The sequence below is a fragment of the Podarcis liolepis genome, assembly GCF_965112155.1.
Source record: "Podarcis liolepis genome assembly, chromosome: 3".
In the NCBI taxonomy this organism is placed as follows: domain Eukaryota; kingdom Metazoa; phylum Chordata; class Lepidosauria; order Squamata; family Lacertidae; genus Podarcis; species Podarcis liolepis.
This window is the reverse complement of record NC_139557.1, coordinates 84,915,871-84,936,496: the sequence shown is the minus strand read 5'-3', so window position 1 is coordinate 84,936,496 and position 20,626 is coordinate 84,915,871. Positions and strand designations below refer to the sequence as shown.

The 20,626-nt window shown below is 44.0% G+C and overlaps 2 protein-coding genes across 3 annotated transcripts; one reads left to right on the top strand and one right to left on the bottom strand.

Moving 5' to 3' along the window:
* Positions 1-210: 210 nt before the first annotated feature.
* On the top strand, positions 211-12,559 carry LOC310704095 (epoxide hydrolase 1-like). The gene is made up of 9 exons (XM_083497105.1): positions 211-369; positions 4,120-4,330; positions 6,557-6,737; positions 6,874-7,104; positions 7,205-7,334; positions 8,568-8,773; positions 10,561-10,669; positions 10,921-11,046; positions 12,143-12,559. The coding sequence occupies exons 1-9, from the start codon at positions 341-343 to the stop codon at positions 12,342-12,344; spliced, it is 1,425 nt and encodes a 474-aa protein (XP_083353231.1). The 5' UTR covers positions 211-340; the 3' UTR covers positions 12,345-12,559.
* Positions 12,528-20,555, bottom strand: MAD2L1BP (MAD2L1 binding protein). Of its 2 annotated transcripts, none has more exons than XM_083497115.1 (4): positions 20,454-20,555; positions 18,853-19,152; positions 18,473-18,726; positions 12,528-15,653 (listed from the first exon to the last, which is right to left on the bottom strand). In XM_083497115.1, exons 2-4 carry the CDS (start codon positions 18,935-18,937, stop codon positions 15,114-15,116), a joined length of 879 nt encoding a protein of 292 aa, XP_083353241.1. In that variant the 5' UTR covers positions 18,938-19,152; positions 20,454-20,555; the 3' UTR covers positions 12,528-15,113. The 2 variants fall into 2 exon arrangements, with proteins under 2 accessions (XP_083353241.1, XP_083353240.1); XM_083497114.1 differs by having other exon boundaries at positions 18,853-20,016; positions 20,454-20,471.
* Positions 20,556-20,626: the final 71 nt, after the last annotated feature.

The window sequence follows — 20,626 nt, the reverse complement described above, 5'->3', positions numbered from 1 at the left end:
GCAGTCTCAGACATGCATATAGTGTTAGCAGCACACTAGGGATTTGTGGTATAAGTACTGAAGAAAAAGAGAAAGCCAGGGGGCGCCATTTGCTGCTCTTGCCTCAAGGCAGCAAAATGTACGTATTTGACCAGTCCTGCTAGCCATCATGGAAACATGCCTTTAGGCAGTAGATGGCAGTAGGAAACTATGTAATCTTTTTGTTTACTCAGTGTTACTCAATGGAGTACAGGGAACAGGCAGTTGAAGGCGGAAGTACATACCTAGGAAGGTTTTTCCAACGGCATTGTCCGTGGGTCAAAGCTGAACTCTTGTTGATTCATAGGCCCATCTTGCAGACATGTGGCAGCAGATCCTGCAGAATGTCAGGTGAGTGTAAAGAGGAGGCAGCAGGCGCTGCTCTTGGGGGAGCTTATGGGGGGGGGGATAAGCTGGAATTGGTATTTAGCTGTAAGCTAAATGGTGAGGGACTGGTCTGAATGCTGGCTGTAGAGTCGTGAAGCCAGGGCAGCCAACCCAGTTCACTGTGCTCTGAAATTAAGAAGCAAAGGGCAGTTCAAACTCCTTATTTTTATTGTGGAGCAATGAAACTAGAATAGCTACCAGCCCAGTTAGGTAATCACAGTCATGTTTCAGGTAGATTGGAATACCTACTTCCTACATAAACATACATAGAAAAGAGGTCCGGACATGGGCGTAGCCAAGATTTATGTTAGGGGGTGGGCATGACACCTACCTGTCATCATTCTCTGTCTGGCTCTGTCAAACAGATTCTGAATGAAATGTCTCAGCAACAGTTGTTTTAAATTACTTTTTTTTTTTACCCCAAGTGCTCAGAAAAGTCTGTCAAAATTTTTCTACAGTTTCTACTTTTAGTTAAGTATTTTTATTTATTCACTTGATGTAGGGGGGCAGTTGCCCCTCTGGATACACCCATGGGTGGGAACACCCCCCAATTTATTCTTTTTATCCACATGCGGGTGTTCATCAGGTTGGTAGCTCTTAATTTCAATGCATAGTTAAGTAGAACGGCTACTTTGTTTTTAAAGCTCCCTTCAAATATGTACCAAAGGACAGACTGAAAGGAGCCTAGGACTGTTTGCAGAAGAAGTGCTGGAAAGACAGACCCCTCCATAAAGCCATCAAGTTCTGATCCTGCTTGAGGCAGATTAGCACCACTAAAGCTGCTTGGTGCTGAATCAACGCCATATCTTACCAGGATAAGGCCTCTGAGTAGCTAAATCCTTGTGAGATTTAAATAAACAAGAATCTGACTACTCTGCTTCTAAGGAGCTCGGAAACTTAGAATAGGGGGAAGTTCCTGGTTTGCAGAAATCCAGGTGTCCCTTAGTAGCAAAATTGCTCATTATGTCATATGTACCCAAACTGGTGGTTTCATGGAAAGCCACTTTCTCCTGCCGCAAACTCACTAAGTGGCCTTAAGTAAATCATTGCCTCTCAGTTGAAAACCTCATTTGTCAAATGAGGGTAATACAGGACATAAGGATTGCAAGAAGATTGTGCAAAGCATTTTGAATGTTCAGAAAAGCACTGCTTAACTGCTTCTGCTGGTTCCTCTATTGTGCTCGGACAGGAATTGAAATGCTATGTGCATTAATAGGCTTGATTTTTGTTACTGTTGTTCCTGGGGCAAAGGGTAGCCCTTCAGAGAGGCATTGGCAAAAGAGCCAAAGTACAACCCACAATCACATGCCAGGAGCCCAGTTTACGTAAGAGAATGGAACAAAGTTTAGAAATAAGGATGGGTTAGAAGGCGGTATTGGAGAAGGGCAACTAAAATGATCAATGTGAGCTACCTCTTCAATGAGGAAAGGTTGCAATATCTGGAGCTTTTAATTTGGAATAAATATGATTAAGGGTGGAGGGAAGGGCAGAGGCACATCAAACTCTGCATGGTGTAGAGCAGGCACATCCAACAGGTAGATCGTGACCTACTGCTAGATCACTGGACGTCTGTGGTAGATCACTGGCTCCCCCCAAAGAAGCTCAACATTTGTGCCCTGAACCCCAAAAAGGGGGTAGATCACTGCCAGTTTTTAACTCTGTGAGTAGATCACAGTCTTTTGGGAGTTGGCCACCCCTGGTGTAGAGAAAGTAGATAGGGAGAAGTTTCTATCCTAATACTAAAATCCAAGGTTAACCAGTGAAGCTGAATACAGGAAGATTTGGCACAGGCAAAATGAAGTACCGTATTTTTCGCTCTATAGGACACACTTTTACCCCTCCAAAAATTAAGGGGAAATGTGTGCGCGTCCTATCGAGCGAATGCAGGCTCCTTGGCTTCAGCGATAGCAAGGCAAAGCCTCCAAAGCGCAGAGGGAGCGCTCCCTCCGCACTCCAGAGGCTTCGCCTTGCTTTCGCTGAAGCCTGGAGAGCGGAGAGGGGTCAGTGCGCACCGACCCCTCTTGCTCTCCAGGCTTCAGAGATAGCCGCCTGAAGCCTCCAGAGCACAGCGGGAGCTCCTGCTGTGCTCCGGAGGCTTCGGGCTCCTTTTGCTGAAGCTGGGAGAGCAAGACTCTCCTGGCTTCAGCGAAAGGAACCTGAAGCCTCCGGAGCGCAGCAGGAACTCCCGCTGCGCTGCGAAGGCTTCAGGGATAGCCGTGTGAAGCCTCCAGAGCGCAGGTCCAGACTGACAGTTAAAGGTAAAGGGTAAAGGGACCCCTGACCATTAGGTCCAGTCGTGACCGACTCTGGGGTTGCTCACTTTATTGGCCGAGGGAGCTGGTGTACAGCTTCCGGGTCATGTGATCCACATGACTAAGCCGCTTCTGGCGAACCAGAGCAGCGCACGGAAACACCGTTTACCTTCCTGCCGGAGCGGTACCTATTTATCTACTTGCACTTTGACGTGCTTTCGAACTGCTAGGTGGGCAGGAGCAGGGACCGAGCAACGGGAGCTCACCCCGTCGCAGGGATTCGAACCGCCAACCTTCTGATCGGCAAATCCTCGGCTCTGTGGTTTAACCCACAGCGCCACCCACGTCAATTATGCCAAGCTAAAAAAATGGGGACTGAAACTGAGTTTTCCGCTTTGGAATATATTCCCAGAGTATGCCCATTCGGGTTACATGATTCGGCTCCTTTCACATTACCCAGTCTTAAACACAGTAGCTATTTGGACAGGATGGCAGTAGTAATAGCTTCCAACTAGTCTAACTTTTAGAATACCAATAGTGCCTGGAAACTCTCAGTGCAAATTACTATCCTTTGTTTATCTAATCAAAATTACAGGTGGCATGGGTGAGCGGGGGGGGGGAGCAAGTCACCCGAAACAAGTAATTCACCCACTCACTCTACCGCTGGGATTATTTGAATGAAATGCATATTCAGTTATAATCTGTAGCCTGAAAAGTACAGTTGATAACTGGAAATTATTAAAACAAGGCTTCAATCCTAATCATGTCTACTTGAAAGTTCATGCAATCAAAATCAATAGGGTTTACTTCTGAAATATGTTTGGGATTGGAGCGTTAATGTAAAATATACTATTATTTATTTTACAGAAACCTAACACATAGACCAAATCTTGCCCTATAATCCTCTTTGTGTCTCCATGTACCCCAATCTTTATTTCTCGGGCCACTGCTGAGCCCAACAAAGAATGAAATTTCAGTTTATTACCTCATGCAAGCATAAAAGAGTGATTAAAATGTTTAAAGAACACTTGCATATACAACCTTTGATTATATGCTTTTTCAGAACTACTTTTTTTGTCCTATTAATTTCTACTAAGCTACGATTTTAAATACAGTGGTACCTCAGGTTACATACACTTCAGGTTACAGACTCCACTAACCCAGAAATAGTGCTTCAGGTTAAGAACTTTGCTTCAGGATGAGAACAGAAATCGTGCTCTGGTGGCGTGGTGGCAGCAGGAGGCCCCATTAGCTAAAGTGGTGCTTCAGGTTAAGAACAGTTTCAAGTTAAGAACGGACTTCTGGAATGAATTAAGTCCTTAACCTGAGGTACCACTGTACCAAGAAGCATTTCAGTGAAAACCCACCATTTGCTTCTAAGGAGGCTTGCAAGTAATCCTTCTTTTGCACACATAGATTGCTTATCCGCCTTTGCCTCACAAAATGTTGGGTGCCTTTCTAGGTCTTATGACACACCCCAGAAAAACATGATTGCAGCTTCTTGTGCGCTCGGAGGTGGAGGCCTCCTAGTATATTGGCTTCTGTCTAGGCAGAGGACGAAGACCCTAGAAATGGGAGATGGATGGTGGGGCTCTGGAGAGAGACCACATACTGATGAAGAAGATAAAGGAATTAGACCTTTCAAAGTAACGACATCAGAGGAGGAAATCCAGGTACTAAAGAGAAGATGGAAATGGGTAGGGGGGTGTTATGTGTAAAATTTATGGTACAAACGCGTTTACCCTGGCTTTTGACACTTGAGATGTATATTTTTAGGACCCAGCTTATTTTTGTGATTGTTTTCAACTGCTTTTAATATTGTGTTTTGAATTTCTAACTGCCCTGTGAGAGCTGGAGAGTGTGTAAGTCTGCCAACTGAGTAGGATTACACTAAGGATTGATCACATTCCGGTTCTGTAGCTGCCTACCTTCTTTTCAGCCAATCATGTTAGTCATGCTTTTTAGGTCAGATGAGGATGCTGGTAAAGCCCAAACTGGCCAGGCCAGTTTTCCTATGTCATTGGGATACTATGCTAGCAAGCAAGCTTTGTATCACTGTGACTCTCCAGCTACTAATTACTTGAACTACAGGTGATCCTGAGGTGGCCATGCCATGTTATCTGATTTTAGAAGGCTGCAGAGGATTTTGGTTTAGCTGAAACAGGGGGAGGGTGTCAGGTTTCATCACCCTAGCAATTCAAGCATTACTGTGTTGGAGGAGGGCTGGGAAGACCTCTATACATTGCCCTACACGTTGCTGAACTCCCCACCGGGGTAGAAACCATATATCGAATAGGTGGAAAGCTCTTTTAACTTGAGTAGCCTGAAAGCAAAGAGTAAGGTTACCATAACTTCCGTCATAGAGCTTCAGTATGCTGATGACAATGTAGTATGTGCACACTCAGAGGATGACCTCCACTTTTCCTACAAGGGCAGTTTTCTCCCGATTGAAGTGCAGAGTGTTTGAGGACCGGGACATTTTCAGGGAAACCAAAATGCTTGTTTACAAAGCTATTATACTACCAACCTTACTGTGAAACATGGACCACTTATAAATGCCATCTCCAACTCCTCGAAAAATTCCATCTATGGTGTCTCTGAAAATTTTTGCATATCACTTGGGAAGACAGGTAAACTAATGCCCATGTACTGGAAGAAGCAAAGATCACTATTGTTGAAGCAATGATTCTTCAACATCAACTTCATTGGAGTGGTCATTATAATAATAATTATTATTATTATTTATTATTTGTACCCTGCCCATCTGGCTGGGTTTCCCCAGCCACTCTGGGCAGCTTCCAACAAAGATTAAAAATACATTAAAACAAAGATTAAAAATACATTAAAATGTTGTTCGGATGCCTGAGTATTGTCTTCCAAAGCAACTACTCTATTCCAAACTTAAAAATGGAAAGCATAATGCTGGTGGTCAACAAACGAGGTTTAAAGACTAACTCAAGACAAATCTAAAAATCTAAAAAAAATGTAGTATAAACACTGACAACTGGGAAACACTGGCCTGTGAGTTCTCCAGTTGGAGAACAGGCTTTACCAAAGGTATCATGGACTTTGAAGTTGCTCAAACTAAGGATGAAAGGAAGAAACGTGCTAAGAGGAAGGCATGTTTGGCAAACCCTCACCATGAACAACTCCCGCCCAGAAACCAATGTCCCCACTGTGGAAGGATTTATGGATCCAGAATTGGCCTCCACAGTCACCTATGGACACACTGTTAAGACCATGTTCATGGAAGACAATATTACTCTTTTATGAGTAATTGCCAAAGAGGAGAAGAAGAGAGGGAAGACCTCTACTAATAAATTGTCACCTGATAGCTTATATTGGCAATATGCTATCATTGACGTGTTCAAAACAGCTTCAAAAATTGCAACAGCCCCTTTTCTGTAATGGACTTAAAAATCTTTCATGATGTTAAGATATGTTTCGAGGGTCACATTTTCTAAATGGCATCCTTGGGAACAAAATTAATTATGCTGTCTAGCAACGAGAAAGCTCTCCTGTGTTTTGACTGTTTCAGAATCTTATACCCAGTTTTGGCAGGCATTTTATAGGACATGGAGCACTCTCTATACGTCCCATTCCTCAATCGTACAAAAGAAATAATTCTTCCTAAATGAAATGAAAGCCTCTCTCATCTGTGTTTAATAAAAACTATTTTAGTTTGAGGCCTTCACTCAAAGTCTTTATCCAGCCAGAAACCCATATGAACAACACTGTTTTGCGTAATATTTCTTAGGGCCGTATAGAAAGCACAATCTTTGTGCACCCGTAATATATAGTGGAAAGCCTTTGATCCTCTAAGAACTATTCATAGAGGTTAGGATGCCTCACTTTTGAAAGTATTCTTTATGGGGACTCTCTCTCTCTCTTCTCTGTAGGATTTGTACCAGCGTCTTGATCAGACCCGCTACACACCACCCCTAGAAGGGGCTGCCTTCAACTACGGTTTCAACTCCAACTATCTGCAGAGAGTGGTCTCCTACTGGAGAACCCAGTTTGACTGGCAAAAACAAGTTAAAATCCTCAACCAGTACCCACATTATAAGACAACCATTGAAGGTGAATTCTTTCCCCATTGAACTACACATAAATATATCCTGTAATGGGATTAATCCTTTCAGACCAACCCCAGCCCCATTTTCCACAGTGAGCTTTCTCTGCTGCACTTAAAACTTGTCTGTTGGATTTCTGGCAGGAATTGAAGTTCATTTCATCCATGTGAAACCACCTCACACCCCGAAAGGTCAGAATGCTAGGCCGTTGCTGATGGTGCATGGTTGGCCTGGCTCCTTCTATGAATTCTATAAGATCATCCCACTGCTTACGGACCCTGCTGGTCATGGACTGAGTGGCGAAAATGTGGTGTTTGAGATCGTCTGTCCATCTATCCCAGGTTACGGTTTTTCAGAGGCCCCTCACAAACAGGGTAAGTGGCAGATAAACCAAGGAGGGACTTCCAGGGCACTGCTTTTAATTAAAAGCTGTGGTAGATGTCTTTTAATGATGCTTTTTCTTCCCACTGATAGGCTTTGATTCATTGGCTGCTGCTCGAATCTTTCACAAGCTAATGCAGAGACTCGGCTTCCAGGAATATTACCTGCAGGGTGGAGACTGGGGTTCCAAGATCACCACAAACATAGCCCAGATGGTGCCACAGTAAGTGGTGGAGGTCCTTCTCTCTATTGCATAATCCTAATCATTCAACATAAATTAGTGGCTGTGGCATATCTATACATTATAAAGGTAAAGTGGGTGGCGCTGTAGTATAAACCACTGAGCCCCTTGGCCTTGCCGGTCGGAAGGTGGTTCGAATCCATGCAACAGGGTGAGCACCCATTGCTCTGTCCCAGCTCCTGCCAACCCAGCAGTTCAAAAGCATGCCAATGCAAGTAGATAAATAGGTACCACTGTGGCAGAAAGGTAAATTGCATTTCCGTGCGCCCTGGTTTCCATCCTGTTGCACCAGAAGCGGTTTAGTCCTGCTGGCCACATGACCCGGAAAGCTGTCTGTGGACAAACGCCGGCTCCCTCGCCTTTCACTGTACTTAACCGTCCAGGGGGTCCTTTATTTTTACCTTAAAGGTAAAGGGACCCCTGACCACTAGTTCCAGTTGTGATCGACTCTGGGGTTGTGGCGCTCATCTCGCTTTATTGGCCGAGGGAGCCGGCGTACAGCTTCTGGGTCATGTGGCCAGCATGACTAAGCCGCTTCTGGCGAACCAGAACAGAGTGGTACTTATTTATCTACTTGCACTTTGACGTGCTTTCGTACTGCTAGGTTGGCAGGAGCAGGAACCGAACAACGGGAGCTCACCCCGTCATGTAATTCAGACCACCGACCTTCTGATCAGCAAGTCCTAGGCTCTGTGGTTTAACCCACAGCACCACCCGCATCCCTTACTTTTACCTTACATTTACGTTATAAAGCAGGGGGTTATCTAGGCATAATCTTTATTCATGCAACTTGGTTGGACTACTGCATTGCAAGGGTTTTTGTTTGCAAGGAAGGATGTCGGAGAATATAATGAGCATTTGTCGTCAAAGCAGGACTCATGGAAGTAATTGAGAACAGAAACATAGGCTTTAGATTACATCTACATGAGGAATCAATTTCTGCTCTGAAGAAAATCCAGATTTTGCTCCTAATTGAACTTATGGCAAGCAACTGAGAAATGCCAGCTTGCACAAGAACCACTATTAAAAGCAGTATTAAATAACAGCAATATATCCCTGCCTGTGTATACAAGGTATGATTATATCTCTTCCCTGGATGTCACTTCTCCCAAGTATTTTCTCATTGTTCTTCCATATTTGCTGGTTCTGACTCTAATGCTAGCCAAAGCACATTTACTAGAAAGTTTAGGAAAACTCTCCATGCCTTCTTTTCAGATCTGTAAAAGGGCTTCATCTGAACATGGTTTTCACCAGTAACATTAGCTTGGTTGGTTTACTACTGGGAGCCTACGTACCATGGCTGGTGGGCCTCACCAGGGAAGACGCACGTCGTTTATTCCCATACTTTGAGAAGCACGTGTATGAAATTTTGCGAGAATCTGGTTACTTACACATCCAGGCCACCAAGCCTGACACAGCAGGTTTGTTGATCATCCTGTGTTTTGTGAAGGCCCCACTGAAAAAAGAGGCATTTTAGTCTCCCCCATACAGAATGAAATTATACTAGCTAAGGCACATAGGAATAACTGCAATAAATTATACAGATTTGGATTAATCAGGCTTCATTAATTATAACTTTCTATTGCAAAAGAGGAGTACCGTATTTTTCGCCCCATAAGACGCACTTTTTCCCCTCCAAAAATGAAGGGGAAATCGGGGTGCGTCTTATGGGGCGAATGCCTGCAAGCCTCGCGCGCCCGGCAGGAGGTCCCACCGGGTGCGCGAGGCTTGGGGCGGCAGCCTGTCGCCCGAAGCACGGGGAGCCCTCTGGAGGGCTCCTCCTGCTTCGGGCGAGTGTCTGCAAGCCTCGCGCACCCGGCAGGAGGTCCCACCGGGTGCGCGAGGCTTGGGGCGGCAGCGGACTGCTTGCGCGCACCTAGAAGCTTGGGGCGGGCTGAGCTCAGCGCGCGCCAAGCTTCTCGGTGCGCGCAAGCAGTCCGCTGCCGCCCCAAGCCTCGCGCACCCCGTGGGACCTCCTGCCGGGTGCGGGAGGCTTGGGGCGGCAGCGGACTGCTTGCCGGCACGCAGAAGCTTGGGGCGCGCTGACCTCAGCTTGCCCCAAGCTTCTGGATTAGCGCAGGGGTCCGCTAGCCCTGGGAGAGGCGCCCGGCTCTCCCACGCTAGCGGAGACCTTGCCGGCACGCAGAAGCTTGGGGCGCGCTGAGCTCCGCACGCCCCAAGCTCCTGGTGTAGCGCAGCGCACCTGGGGGGGAAATAATTTTTTTCCCCTTTATTTCCCCCCCCTAAAATCTAGGTGCGTCTTATGGGCCGGTGCGTCTTATGGGGCGAAAAATACGGTATATGGGATGTAGCACTGGTGGGGGACACATCATGTTCCTTCTGGAGTAGCTTGTCCACCTTTGGTCCTCACTCTGCACTCAGCTCTCACCTGTGGCTCCTAGAAACCTTCATCCCCAGAGGTGGACTCCAGTGTCTTGAGACTGAAGGATGCCAACAATTGCAGAAGCAAATGAGGAAGGGCAAAGTAATACAGTAGGATTACAACTTATGTGCATTTAACCTGCATGATCACAGATGTACATGCTTGGTAGCCAGCCAGCTGATATTGCACAAATTAAACACACACAAGGCAGAGAGCTCAAAAGCTCTTTCCATGCCAGGTTTTCCCAGCACAAAAATAGCTTTTAAGCTCTCTGTCCTGCTTACCGGGCTCTGGGAAGGTCTCACACTTGCTCTGGCAGGTAAAATTCCAAGGTGTTGTTTCAGCTATATGTGATTTCATATTTATGCCCCTCCCCGGAATGTAACATCTACACGAGACTACTGTACACACACACACAGATCTCTGTCCCCCACTTTTACAGACAGCAAAAATAACTCTGCAAGTAAACAAAATCCACACGATAAGCTCCCCTGGTAATGGGCTTACATGGGGGGGGGGAGGTGGCGGGGGGAGAGCAAACTTCCAAGGTACCATAGATGAAAGTCAGCAGCAACCCATGTGCTCACACTGGCCACTTTTCTAGCCAAATGCTTTTTTTTTTCTCCAGCCAGATTAACTAGATAGTTGGAAGAACCAGGCCCTTGCAGTTAAGACATCCAGAATGATGTGACATTAAGTTGGTTGCAATCCAAAGCCTTAGTTCTCACTTTGATCTCTGAGCAAGTCCCATGCAGGGCCCAGTTCCTAGCCAGAGGTGGAGCAAGTGTCTGATGTAAACGGTAATATGCTGTTTCCCCGATCTAGGCTGTGGATTGAATGATTCTCCTGTGGGACTCGCTGCATACATCCTGGAGAAATTCTCCACCTGGACAGACAAATCATTCCGGAACATGGACAATGGAGGTCTGGAAAGGTCTGTACCACAAGTGTAATGGGGTGAGGATCCTTTTAAGGAAGGGGGAGGGGAGTTCTCATCTCAAACAGCCAATAAAATTGGCATTGTTTTTTTAACCTATTACTGCTTTTCTCAGTATACTCTTAACACACCCCAAAGGTAGCATGTTATTAGCTCACTTTCTATTCTGCATTAGTAGACCAAATTGCAGTCAAGTACCAAAGGTATGATGGTAAAACTATGACAATGCTTTAAACTCCTCTGTTTAGGAAATACTCTCTTGATGACCTTTTGACCAATATCATGATTTACTGGGTCACTTCCTCCATTGTACCATCAATGCGCTTTTACAAGGAGAATCTTTCCCAGAATCCCCAGAATGCTCCTGACAGCAGGTAAGGAAGAGGTACCAGAAGCTGGTTTAAGAGAAGTCATTGCACTGCAATGCTGTGTTTTCTGTCTTAAGGCATTTTTATAGCTGTTATGGTGGTAGTAGCAATAGCTGGTTACATAATAGAAGCACAATGTTCCTGTTTCATCACATCCAGAAGTATATCCTCCAAAACACAAATTTGCTTTTGAAAGCAAGTTTTGAAATCTTACATGCTTTGATTCCAAGGAAATAAACAAAGCCCCAACTAGCATTATGGAATTCTTTGGCCATGCCTAAAGATCAGGTAATTGTTCTCCAAGTTTTAAGTTGTCTAAATGATTCACTGAGAACAAAGTCCATGATGGCTTCTTTCCCAATTACCAAAACTATCACAGGGTCCATTGTTGCTATAAAGCTGGAGTAAAATTTTCAAACCCAACTCTCTTGGAACCCATCTGCAAGAAGAGAACTATTTAGCCCTCATGGCTGCCAATATATTATTAGTATTCACTAGTAAAGTTATATTATTTCTCCTATAGGAGCTCAGGGCAGCTTACAATTAAAACATTTGAGTGCATCTCTAGATACAACTCCCGTAATGCAGCAGACAAGACACTATTGGAATCCAGTTCACATTTATGCCCCCAAAGTCTGAGCCTTCAGTGCACTCCTGAAAATTATCCACTTAGGTGACAGACATTCTGAAATGGGATACCACCAAGAAGGCCCTATCTCTTTGCTCTTACACAGCAAAGAGACCTTGAGCATGGCCTCCCTCAAAGATCTCATAGCAGGATTCAACAGGTACTTAAACCCCATACCATATAGACCACATTGTGGAACGCTTCCACATCCAGTTATGTGGTTATTAGAACAAGAGTTATAAAGGCAGGTTGTCCCAGTCCAGGAACGGCTATAACTAGTGAACCAGCCATAGTTTAGTTTGCATGCGTGGTAAAAAATTGGAGAAGACAAAGAATGCAATATGTATTAATGGGTGGGCTATGGAAGAGCATGTTCTCTTAACTTGCCACAGTGAAGCTTACTAAGAAAAAGTGTTTTGCAGTTCCTATGTTATCTAGTAAGCTCTTGAGAAGTTATGGTATCTTCTGCTACAGGGTTGAAGTCTATGTTCCTACTGGTATTGCTGCCTTCCCTGGTGAACTTACTCATATCCCACGTTCCTGGGCAAAGAAGTTGTTTAAGAACATTGTCACCTATTCCTACATGCCACGGGGCGGACATTTTGCTGCCTTTGAGGAACCAGCACTTTTAGCTCAAGACTTCAGGCAGTTTGTGAAGAAGGTGGAACACCTGTAAGTTAATATTAAATGGCACAAGCATTGCAGAGAGCTCTATGAACCAAAAGTCGGAAGCTTTCCGACAACTAAACAGTACTTAAAGCATGTATGTACTCCTTAGGTTTTGGGTAGGCAAGTATTTTTCTATGAGGCTAGCTGTGGAAGCCATACAAAGTAGTGTGAAAAAAGGGAAAAGACACTGTTTACATTAAAGCAACTTCTTTTTAAAGCCAAGGTAGTAGAGTTCTTGTCTTATAATGATTTTACAAGATTTGTTACAAGACAGATTCCTTTTACATTTCATTTCACCTTCACAAAAATCAAACAGATACATTTCCCAGGGGTGAGGAGCCTCTCCTCTTTCAGTCCTGCCTCACCCAGGATTATGCTTTGTGCAATTATGCTTTAGAAAATAGGCTTTAGCTGCTTCAATGGAAGCAAACTGCCATGCAAGGACAACAATTTTTGGTAGAAAGTTACAGCTGGGAAGGAGCTCCCCCCTTGTGAAAAACAGCTTGCACTGGTGCCAGTATAAGCTTAACTGCTGTGCAGGGGAAAAGGTGGCGTGAGAGAGGGAGGAGAATGGAATGAGGGTGTGTATTAGTGGCTATGAACCTCACCCACAACAGCCTTGTAGTCCCCCAACAGATTTTCCTCAAGGAAATATGGCAATTGGGAAGAAACAGTTCCTCAACCTTTTTAACACAGCGTTCTGCATTGTAAGATTATAGTGGATTACGACTGGGTTTGTATGTAGGGGCTGTAAAGTTAGGATTAGGAACACTGTCAAGGGCTGGGCTCCACTATATAGGCAGTCTTTTAGAAGGCAAGTCAACTTTCCTCATAATCCATGCTATTTTCTCTGAAAAAAGTGTTGTTGTTTTAAAAAAAAACATTCAGTAGCTATAATATTTTGTTCTACAGTAACCGATGCAGCTTCTTTTGTGTTTCTGTTAGCTTTCAACAGGCATTTTTTAAAAGCAGGATGTTTGTTTAGCCTCTCCCAGAACAATTAGAACACAATACAAAAATGTCCCAAAGGTCAGAAAATCCATAATGCTGGAGACTAGAGAAACTCTCCCTTAAAGTTTGCAACTTTTCTGGCCCAGAACAGGCAAGCAGCAAGCAGCTTTGTAAATAATAGTTTAAATGGAGCTCAAATGCCTTTGGCCCAAGAAGTAACATATGTTCTTAGATCTCCCATAGGTCTCAACTTTAACTTGAAAAGTTCCAAGCAGAAGAAAATCCTTATTACTCATGCTTCCCATCCCAAAAATATTTCCTTAGGGAACTGAGGAAAACCTATTACATCCAATTATCTTTACATCTGTCTTGAGCTTCTTTTGATGTTACTCCCACCTAAACACATAGGGATCTATCCTCAGGAAAGCCACACTTCTCCAACTAACTAACCTCTTCGCTCACTTCAGTGTAAAGCGTCAGACCCTTCATAGTGGGTATGTTCACATTAAGCAAAATGTTGCCCATTGTTTGGGAACAAGATGCCAGTTCTTTTAATGCTTGCCCAACAGTGGTTGTCCCAACCCCCCAGCCCTACCCTGCAGTTTACCTTCATTGATGAAGAACATCAGTGTCATGGTGCACTGTGGCAAATGAGCAGAGAACCTGCCTTATCACCTGCTTTTACATCATCAATACCAACTTTATTCCTTGTAGATGCTTTGGATAACAACTCACATCATCCTTTACCTCTGGGTATGCAGGCTGGGGCTGATGGGAGCTGGAGTCCAATAACATCCAGAGGAGACCAGGTTGGGGAAGGCAAAACTATAGCTTCACTTTGACCACAGCAATAGAAGATGAGCAAAACATCTTGTGCAGCTTTATAGAAGCTGGTATTACAGCAAAGATTGTGCTTCAGAGCCTTTTCCAAAAAGAGCACATTTACAATGTTAGCTTCTAGTTTTGACTAACAGAGACAAACACAGGAGGAGGCTTAATCAGAGTACTCATGTACGCAAACTGTTAGGAAAGCAAAATGAGCTTTTCAATATGAGAGATAACATTTGTACCCTACTCTCCAGCCAAAAAGGCTTCCATTATTTTACATTCCATAATTTAGAAAGTGTTCTCACCCCAACTTGTAATTTTTCAGACAAATCATTGTTCACAAGCAGGCTTCCCTAGTGCCCTCCTCATGCCCTGTAACTCTCAGGACCTGAAGCCAGCATGATCAATGGTCAGGGATGGTAGTTGTAGTTCAAAGCACCTCTGTAGCACCAGATAAGTATTTCTAAACCAACTTTAAAAGTTATTAGGCCTCCAGTGTTGAGGGGATTTGTGCTGCTCTTAATTATGGCCACAATAGCTCCTTAGTAACATTTATTACACAGGAAAAAGCAGAAAGTTATATAGCTTTTGCCAGATTCTTGAACAATCACAGAATCCAAAGCAATTCATGAACATTGTAATTATCTACCTGTAAACATAGTCCATAATATAATATAATATAATATTGTGTAGGAAGTTCCCCCGCTGGTATAACTATTTCAAGTATCATGTAATAGGTTTCATAGGCCTTAAAGCAATCTCTTTTCCCTTTTGAATCAATTCCCCAAAGGCCCTTCCTATAATCTGAGGTGGATCTGCTTCTAAGCTCCATCATTTTGAAAGGAAGTTAACTCTGGAGAATGATAGTGCTCACCACAGATTTCTAAGGGGTCTGGCAAAAAGGTTCAAATGAGGGGAACTTGTGGCTGCAGCTGATCAGATTTATTACAAAGCAATATGGAGACAGGAACTTAAGCATTCTCCCTTAAAAACGTTGTCAAGAGTAACGAAAGCCCTTCACTGTCACTGGAGCTTGAAACCATATGTAATCATCCAAGTTAAAGTTCATCTCCTGATTGGCAGAAAGGGCTGTATTCTTGCTGTGACTGCACGATAAGCTGACCGTCAACTTCCTCCCTCGGGCTGGCACTTTGTAGTTTAGTTTCGGTCTGAACCAGTTAACACCACAGTTGCGGTGCCCTTGAACCATAACAACGACACCCATAGTGGGAACGGCTTGAAGCTCGCTGAATACATCTGCCAGGAAGAGCGAACGGAAAAGCTTGCGAATACAGGCTCCTGTCTGCAGACTCTCATCAGCACTGCTCATGGAGATACCTTGCAGATTGATCTCATAGAGTTCTTTGGGACTGACAGCAGTGCCCCCAAGCAGAATAAGAACTCGTGGGACCAGCGTCAAACTGAACATGTTTTCTAAGTGCTGAAACATTCCTTCAAGTTCACTCAGTACTTGCTGACACCTCTTGTTGTTGCTTTCTTGATCTTTTGGATTGATTTTTTTGACCACATCTTCATCCTGTGAGGGTTAAGGTGGTTGAAATGATGTCAATATTTTAGGTGAAAAGACAACAATATTTAATCTTGACTATAGTTATTTCACACATTATCTCAAAGTCTATGCATATAATTGATAACATATAGAACAAACCAGAAAAAGTGTCATCATCATAACATACCAAAATCACTACTTAAATAAAATAAGCCAGTTACTAATAAGGTGGTTTGTCTTCAGTGACCACTTTTCTCTTAACTGCTGCACAGCACCCATTAAATTATGGAAATTCATTCCCCCAATAAAAACAAAGACTTAATACTGTATTTCTGTAGTGCTATTTCACCCAAAGTTTCTCTCACACCATAAAATCTGCATCAGAATATGATCAGGTTTGAGAACAGTATGTCTGTCCTTTGGAAGGTGTCAAAACAAGTATAAAAGCAGGTGTTCCCAGTTCCATACTAAACCAACAAACATACAACAGGCAAGTTACACAGAAGATGCAGCCTTGGCTAGGAAGATATAATGCAGGAGTTCAAAACGCTGCTTTAGAAAATTGGAAAATGTGAGGTTTTGTCTGCTTAGTATGTTTCATGCAATGCATAATATCCCTATTAATGCAAGAGCCATTCCAAGTTCAGTTGTCACATTAAAGGAGCTCTGGTAGGGGGCCAAAAGTACAAATCTGAAGAACGACTGCCAGTCAATCAGATCTCTAAGCTCCAGAAGATGCCCAAAAGGTGTAGCTGGTGAGTACCTTAACGTACGAAGCTAGCCAGGGGTTAGCCATATTGTAAGTCATTTCTATAATAGCTAAATTTGCTGTTATTAATATTAGCAGATTAGGGACAACTATTAGAATACTACAACTACCTATATGCTAGGAAGTATCATGTGTGCATAGTAAGCTCATGGCCATTAATTATAAGCAGTGAATCTTTATTTTAGGATTTATCTCTTTGCCAGGAGCTAGTCATAATGGTGTGTTATACTATGTTCACTACAGACCAGCTCACCACATCATTTGTTATTATTTTATTTATGAATCTCTTCCCATGAGTCATCTATCTAGATGTGATTTACAATGAAGTAACATATATAAAACTGTTGCATATATAAAAAGTTTCAAAGCAACTGTTAAACTGTTTTTATATTTATAGTTTTTTAAACAGCAACACATATATATACATAACATCAATTCAGGTCCTGGGTAGATACCAACTGGGATAAAGATTTTAGAGGACGTTGAAAGAAGAACTTCTTAAGCAGGCACTGATACACCAATGGAGAAAGCTGCTGCCTGATATGCAGTGGGAGGGAGTTTCAAAGAGCATCTGCTGCCACACTGAAGACACCATTCCAACATGGTGTGTCACAGACCACCTGGTAGAATGGTACCTGTAGGATGCACACTCCAATAACAGCACCTTGGAGCAAGCTCTGTAGCCATTTGGCAGCCAGTGGAATTCCTTCCGCAGAGGCATAATACAATGGTCATATTCTGCTGTTCTGCCCTAATAAGTAGTCCAACTGTCATGTTTTGCACTTACTGCAGCCTCTGGATCAGCCTCAAGGGCAGCCCCACTTAGTGCATTGCAGTAAACCAAGCTGGAGTTACCAGTGTATGATTAACTGGTCAGGCTAACCTGATGCAGGAAATGCCACAGCTGTCTTACCAACTGAAGCTGATAAAAGGCTGCCCTAGCCACTGAGGTTACCTGGACCACTAGTAGCAGAAGTAGGTCCAGGAGTACCTCCAGATTGTGAACCTTCTGGGGGATTACAACTCTAGCCACAGCAGACAATTGACACCATGGTAAAGACTCCAAAGTGGTAAAGGCACATTATCAAAGTTTATAATAATGAAACAGTAGTAGAATCATAGAATTGGAAGGGACCACGAGAGTCATCTGCTCCAACCCCTGCAATGCAAGAATCTTTTGCCCAACGTGGGGCTGGAATGCACAACCCTATGCTCTACCAACTGAGTTATTCCTTCCTTCCAGTAAGACTGCATTTTCCAGCACATGATTGTTGCAGGTACATATGCCAAGAAGTAGGAACTGTTTGTGGGTCCTTGTGAGGTACACAGCATCAGTAGCACCCATTACTTCAGAACTCCTGATTAATCCAGTCCTAAGAATAATTATTATTAGTAATTAAAGCCATATGATTTAACCTTCAAAAATAAATGAAGAATCCAACCACATGCATCCATCCCCCATATAATCAGTGAGGTAGGCTACTCCACCCTATAGAACCTCAAAGCATAAGTACATTTTCACCCAATGCATCCGAGTTAGCTTGTGATGCTCTTAGTCACCCTGTTAGCATCATAATCGGGAGTTTAATGAGGTCTGATTGCTCCCATTTTTAAAATCCCCTTTAAAATGCACAAGTTGTTATCACCATGCACAGGCTGCCCCCAAATACTTGCCATAACCATATGAAACCACCAAGATAAGCTGCAGCTGAATCTAGAGCGAACTCTAGAACACAGGAAATACTTTTAACCAAGTCTAAACCACCCAGAGGTAAAGCGAAGATCCCAATTTGTATTTGTGGTTGCAAGCATGAGGAAAAGGAAGTTGAATACATCCGCACGTGCGGCTTAATAGCCGACCCCCCCCCCAAAAAAACCCCGACATTCTCTTGTCTCTGAAAACATGCGGAAAACCGTGCGAGAGAGACCTTTTTTGCCACACAAGTGAACATCCTGGAGCCAGTGTCGGTTTGATGCTCCTAAAGCGAAAGCGAAAAACTTAGCCAGCGCTTCCCCGGGTGCACAGCGTGTAACGCGAGGATGCGATCCCGTGTATGCGCGAACAGCCTCAACTCACCTGGCCGGGGGATTTCGGAAACTGCCTCCGGGAGAAGCAGGCGAGTTGCTCGTAAGGCAAAGGCAGCTGCTGCCTCTGGTACAAGACGTGCTTCATGAACTCGGAGGTGAAACGGAAGCAGCCCTCGCGGGTCACGAAGCCGGGGAAAACCACAGACACCGAGGAGGCGCCGCCGGGAACCGAAGCCACGGGCGGCGCCGGCGCCACAGTCACGGCAACGGCAGGAGCGTCGCGCAGTTCCAAGCCGGAGTCGGCTGCGCAGAAAGAGAGAGAAGGCGGAGCGGCCTCGTCACTCGGTAGCGGTGATGCCGAAGGCCCAGAGACCCACAAAGGAAGGGAAGGAAAGGGGCCGCCGTCGAAAACCCAAAGCCCAGTCTTACCTTCTCGTTGCTTCGCTTCGGGCGCGGCCATTTTCTGCTCTCCGACGTCGCTCTGGTTTGAATGGCCGCCTTCCCGGAGCATCATGGGAACTTTTTAGGGACGTCAGTGGGCGGGGAAGAAGATCGTGGCACCAGTAGACGCGCCGCTCTTCAACCCAAAGGAAAGGTCGCCTTTTAACTCAAGGTTGGCCCGAGACGTTTTACTGCCTGAGGGGAATGCCGCCCCCGCCTCAAGCCAAGTTATACATATTATCAAAATATGTTGCACCAGAGACTGAAAATCAACAAACTCCGTTTTTTCTGGGAGTAAAAATACAACAGTACTTTAATGAAAATCACAAATTGTTGTACTTTCATGACATCTAGTGCCAGCCCTGGTTCTACTCCATTTAATAAAATGAAATACATTTTATGAAACTTGAATTGCTTTTTATTTAGCTTATTACTTCTGTTGATTTTACTAGGATTACAGTGTCCAATGCACAATCCAGGAAGCTGCCTACTTAACTAGCTTTTACATGTGCTAATTCCAGATTAGCAACTTCTAACACACATCTTAAGTACATATGAGTCTGGTTATTAATTCCAAGGAAATTAGCTTTGACACCCCAAACCTTAATTAAATTCTAGCACCTATATCATTATGTTTTCTTCCCCCACTTGCCCCTGACACATAATCATAATTTGGATTATATGGAAATAAACTACTTCATTGGACTGTGGTAATGAACTAAATACATTTTGGAAAGCAGTTGTTATTTCTTTAAGTGCTATTTAAATGATAATTGTGTCTTTGCTATGGATAGCCCTAATTACAATTAACCTGACACAAAGCATCACATTTAACTAAGTTTTACTTAGAGTAGGTAGGACTATTGAAATTAATGGACCTAATTTAGTCATGTTCATTAATTTCAGTTGGTCTTCTCTGAGCAAGAGCACCCACAGTGACCACCTTTATCCTATCTTAAAAGCGGTTTTAGTAAGCAAATATACTTTTAGTAGTTCCTGGATGGAGTAGTTGTCACAGCAAACAGCTGAGCCACACAAAACATGCCCTGAACTTTCATCTCAACCTGATGCAATGACCGTATTAAAGAGAGCAATCCCTTCCAACTGATGCAATGCGTTGCCATCAACAGAGACTTGGCATCGAGGAAGTTCCTGAAAGAAAGATGAAGATGTGGCTATACTATTTGAAAACAAAGCCTCGCACGAATGGGGGAGGAGCTCAGTACATATGTTCCGATTGCATGATGGTATTTGTAGTTCTGCTGCTTTACTAGTGCACTTAGCCCTTCGTTATTTTGCATTTCTACGGTGTGAAGATACATGCAAACGTACCGTGTATCTGAGACTGTTACTCTGAGATGAGTTGGTTTTTTTGTGTAGCTATGCAATTGCTAAACTGCACTCCTTTTCTATTAAATTGATTTTCGAGAGTTGCAATAGATGAAAGAAGCAAACAAACTGCACCTCCATAGCTCTCTAAGCAAAGGAAATCCGGGCTAATCTGCTCCTGAGGACCGCGGTCCTAACCTATTAGTGTCATAGAAGAAACAAATCTTATGTCTATTCAGATACGCAGCTGCATAAGTCACCCCATACACGTTGCTGGAAACGGTGGTTCTGCACCCCGTCCCGAGATCCGTCCCTTAACGCCGCCCGACCCGCCGTCGTTGGAAGAGAACGTAAGCGAGAGCGGCATTCTATCCGAACGCGGCCCGCGCGGCGAAGAGGGCTCTGGGAGTTGTAGTCCAGCGGCTCTACCGCC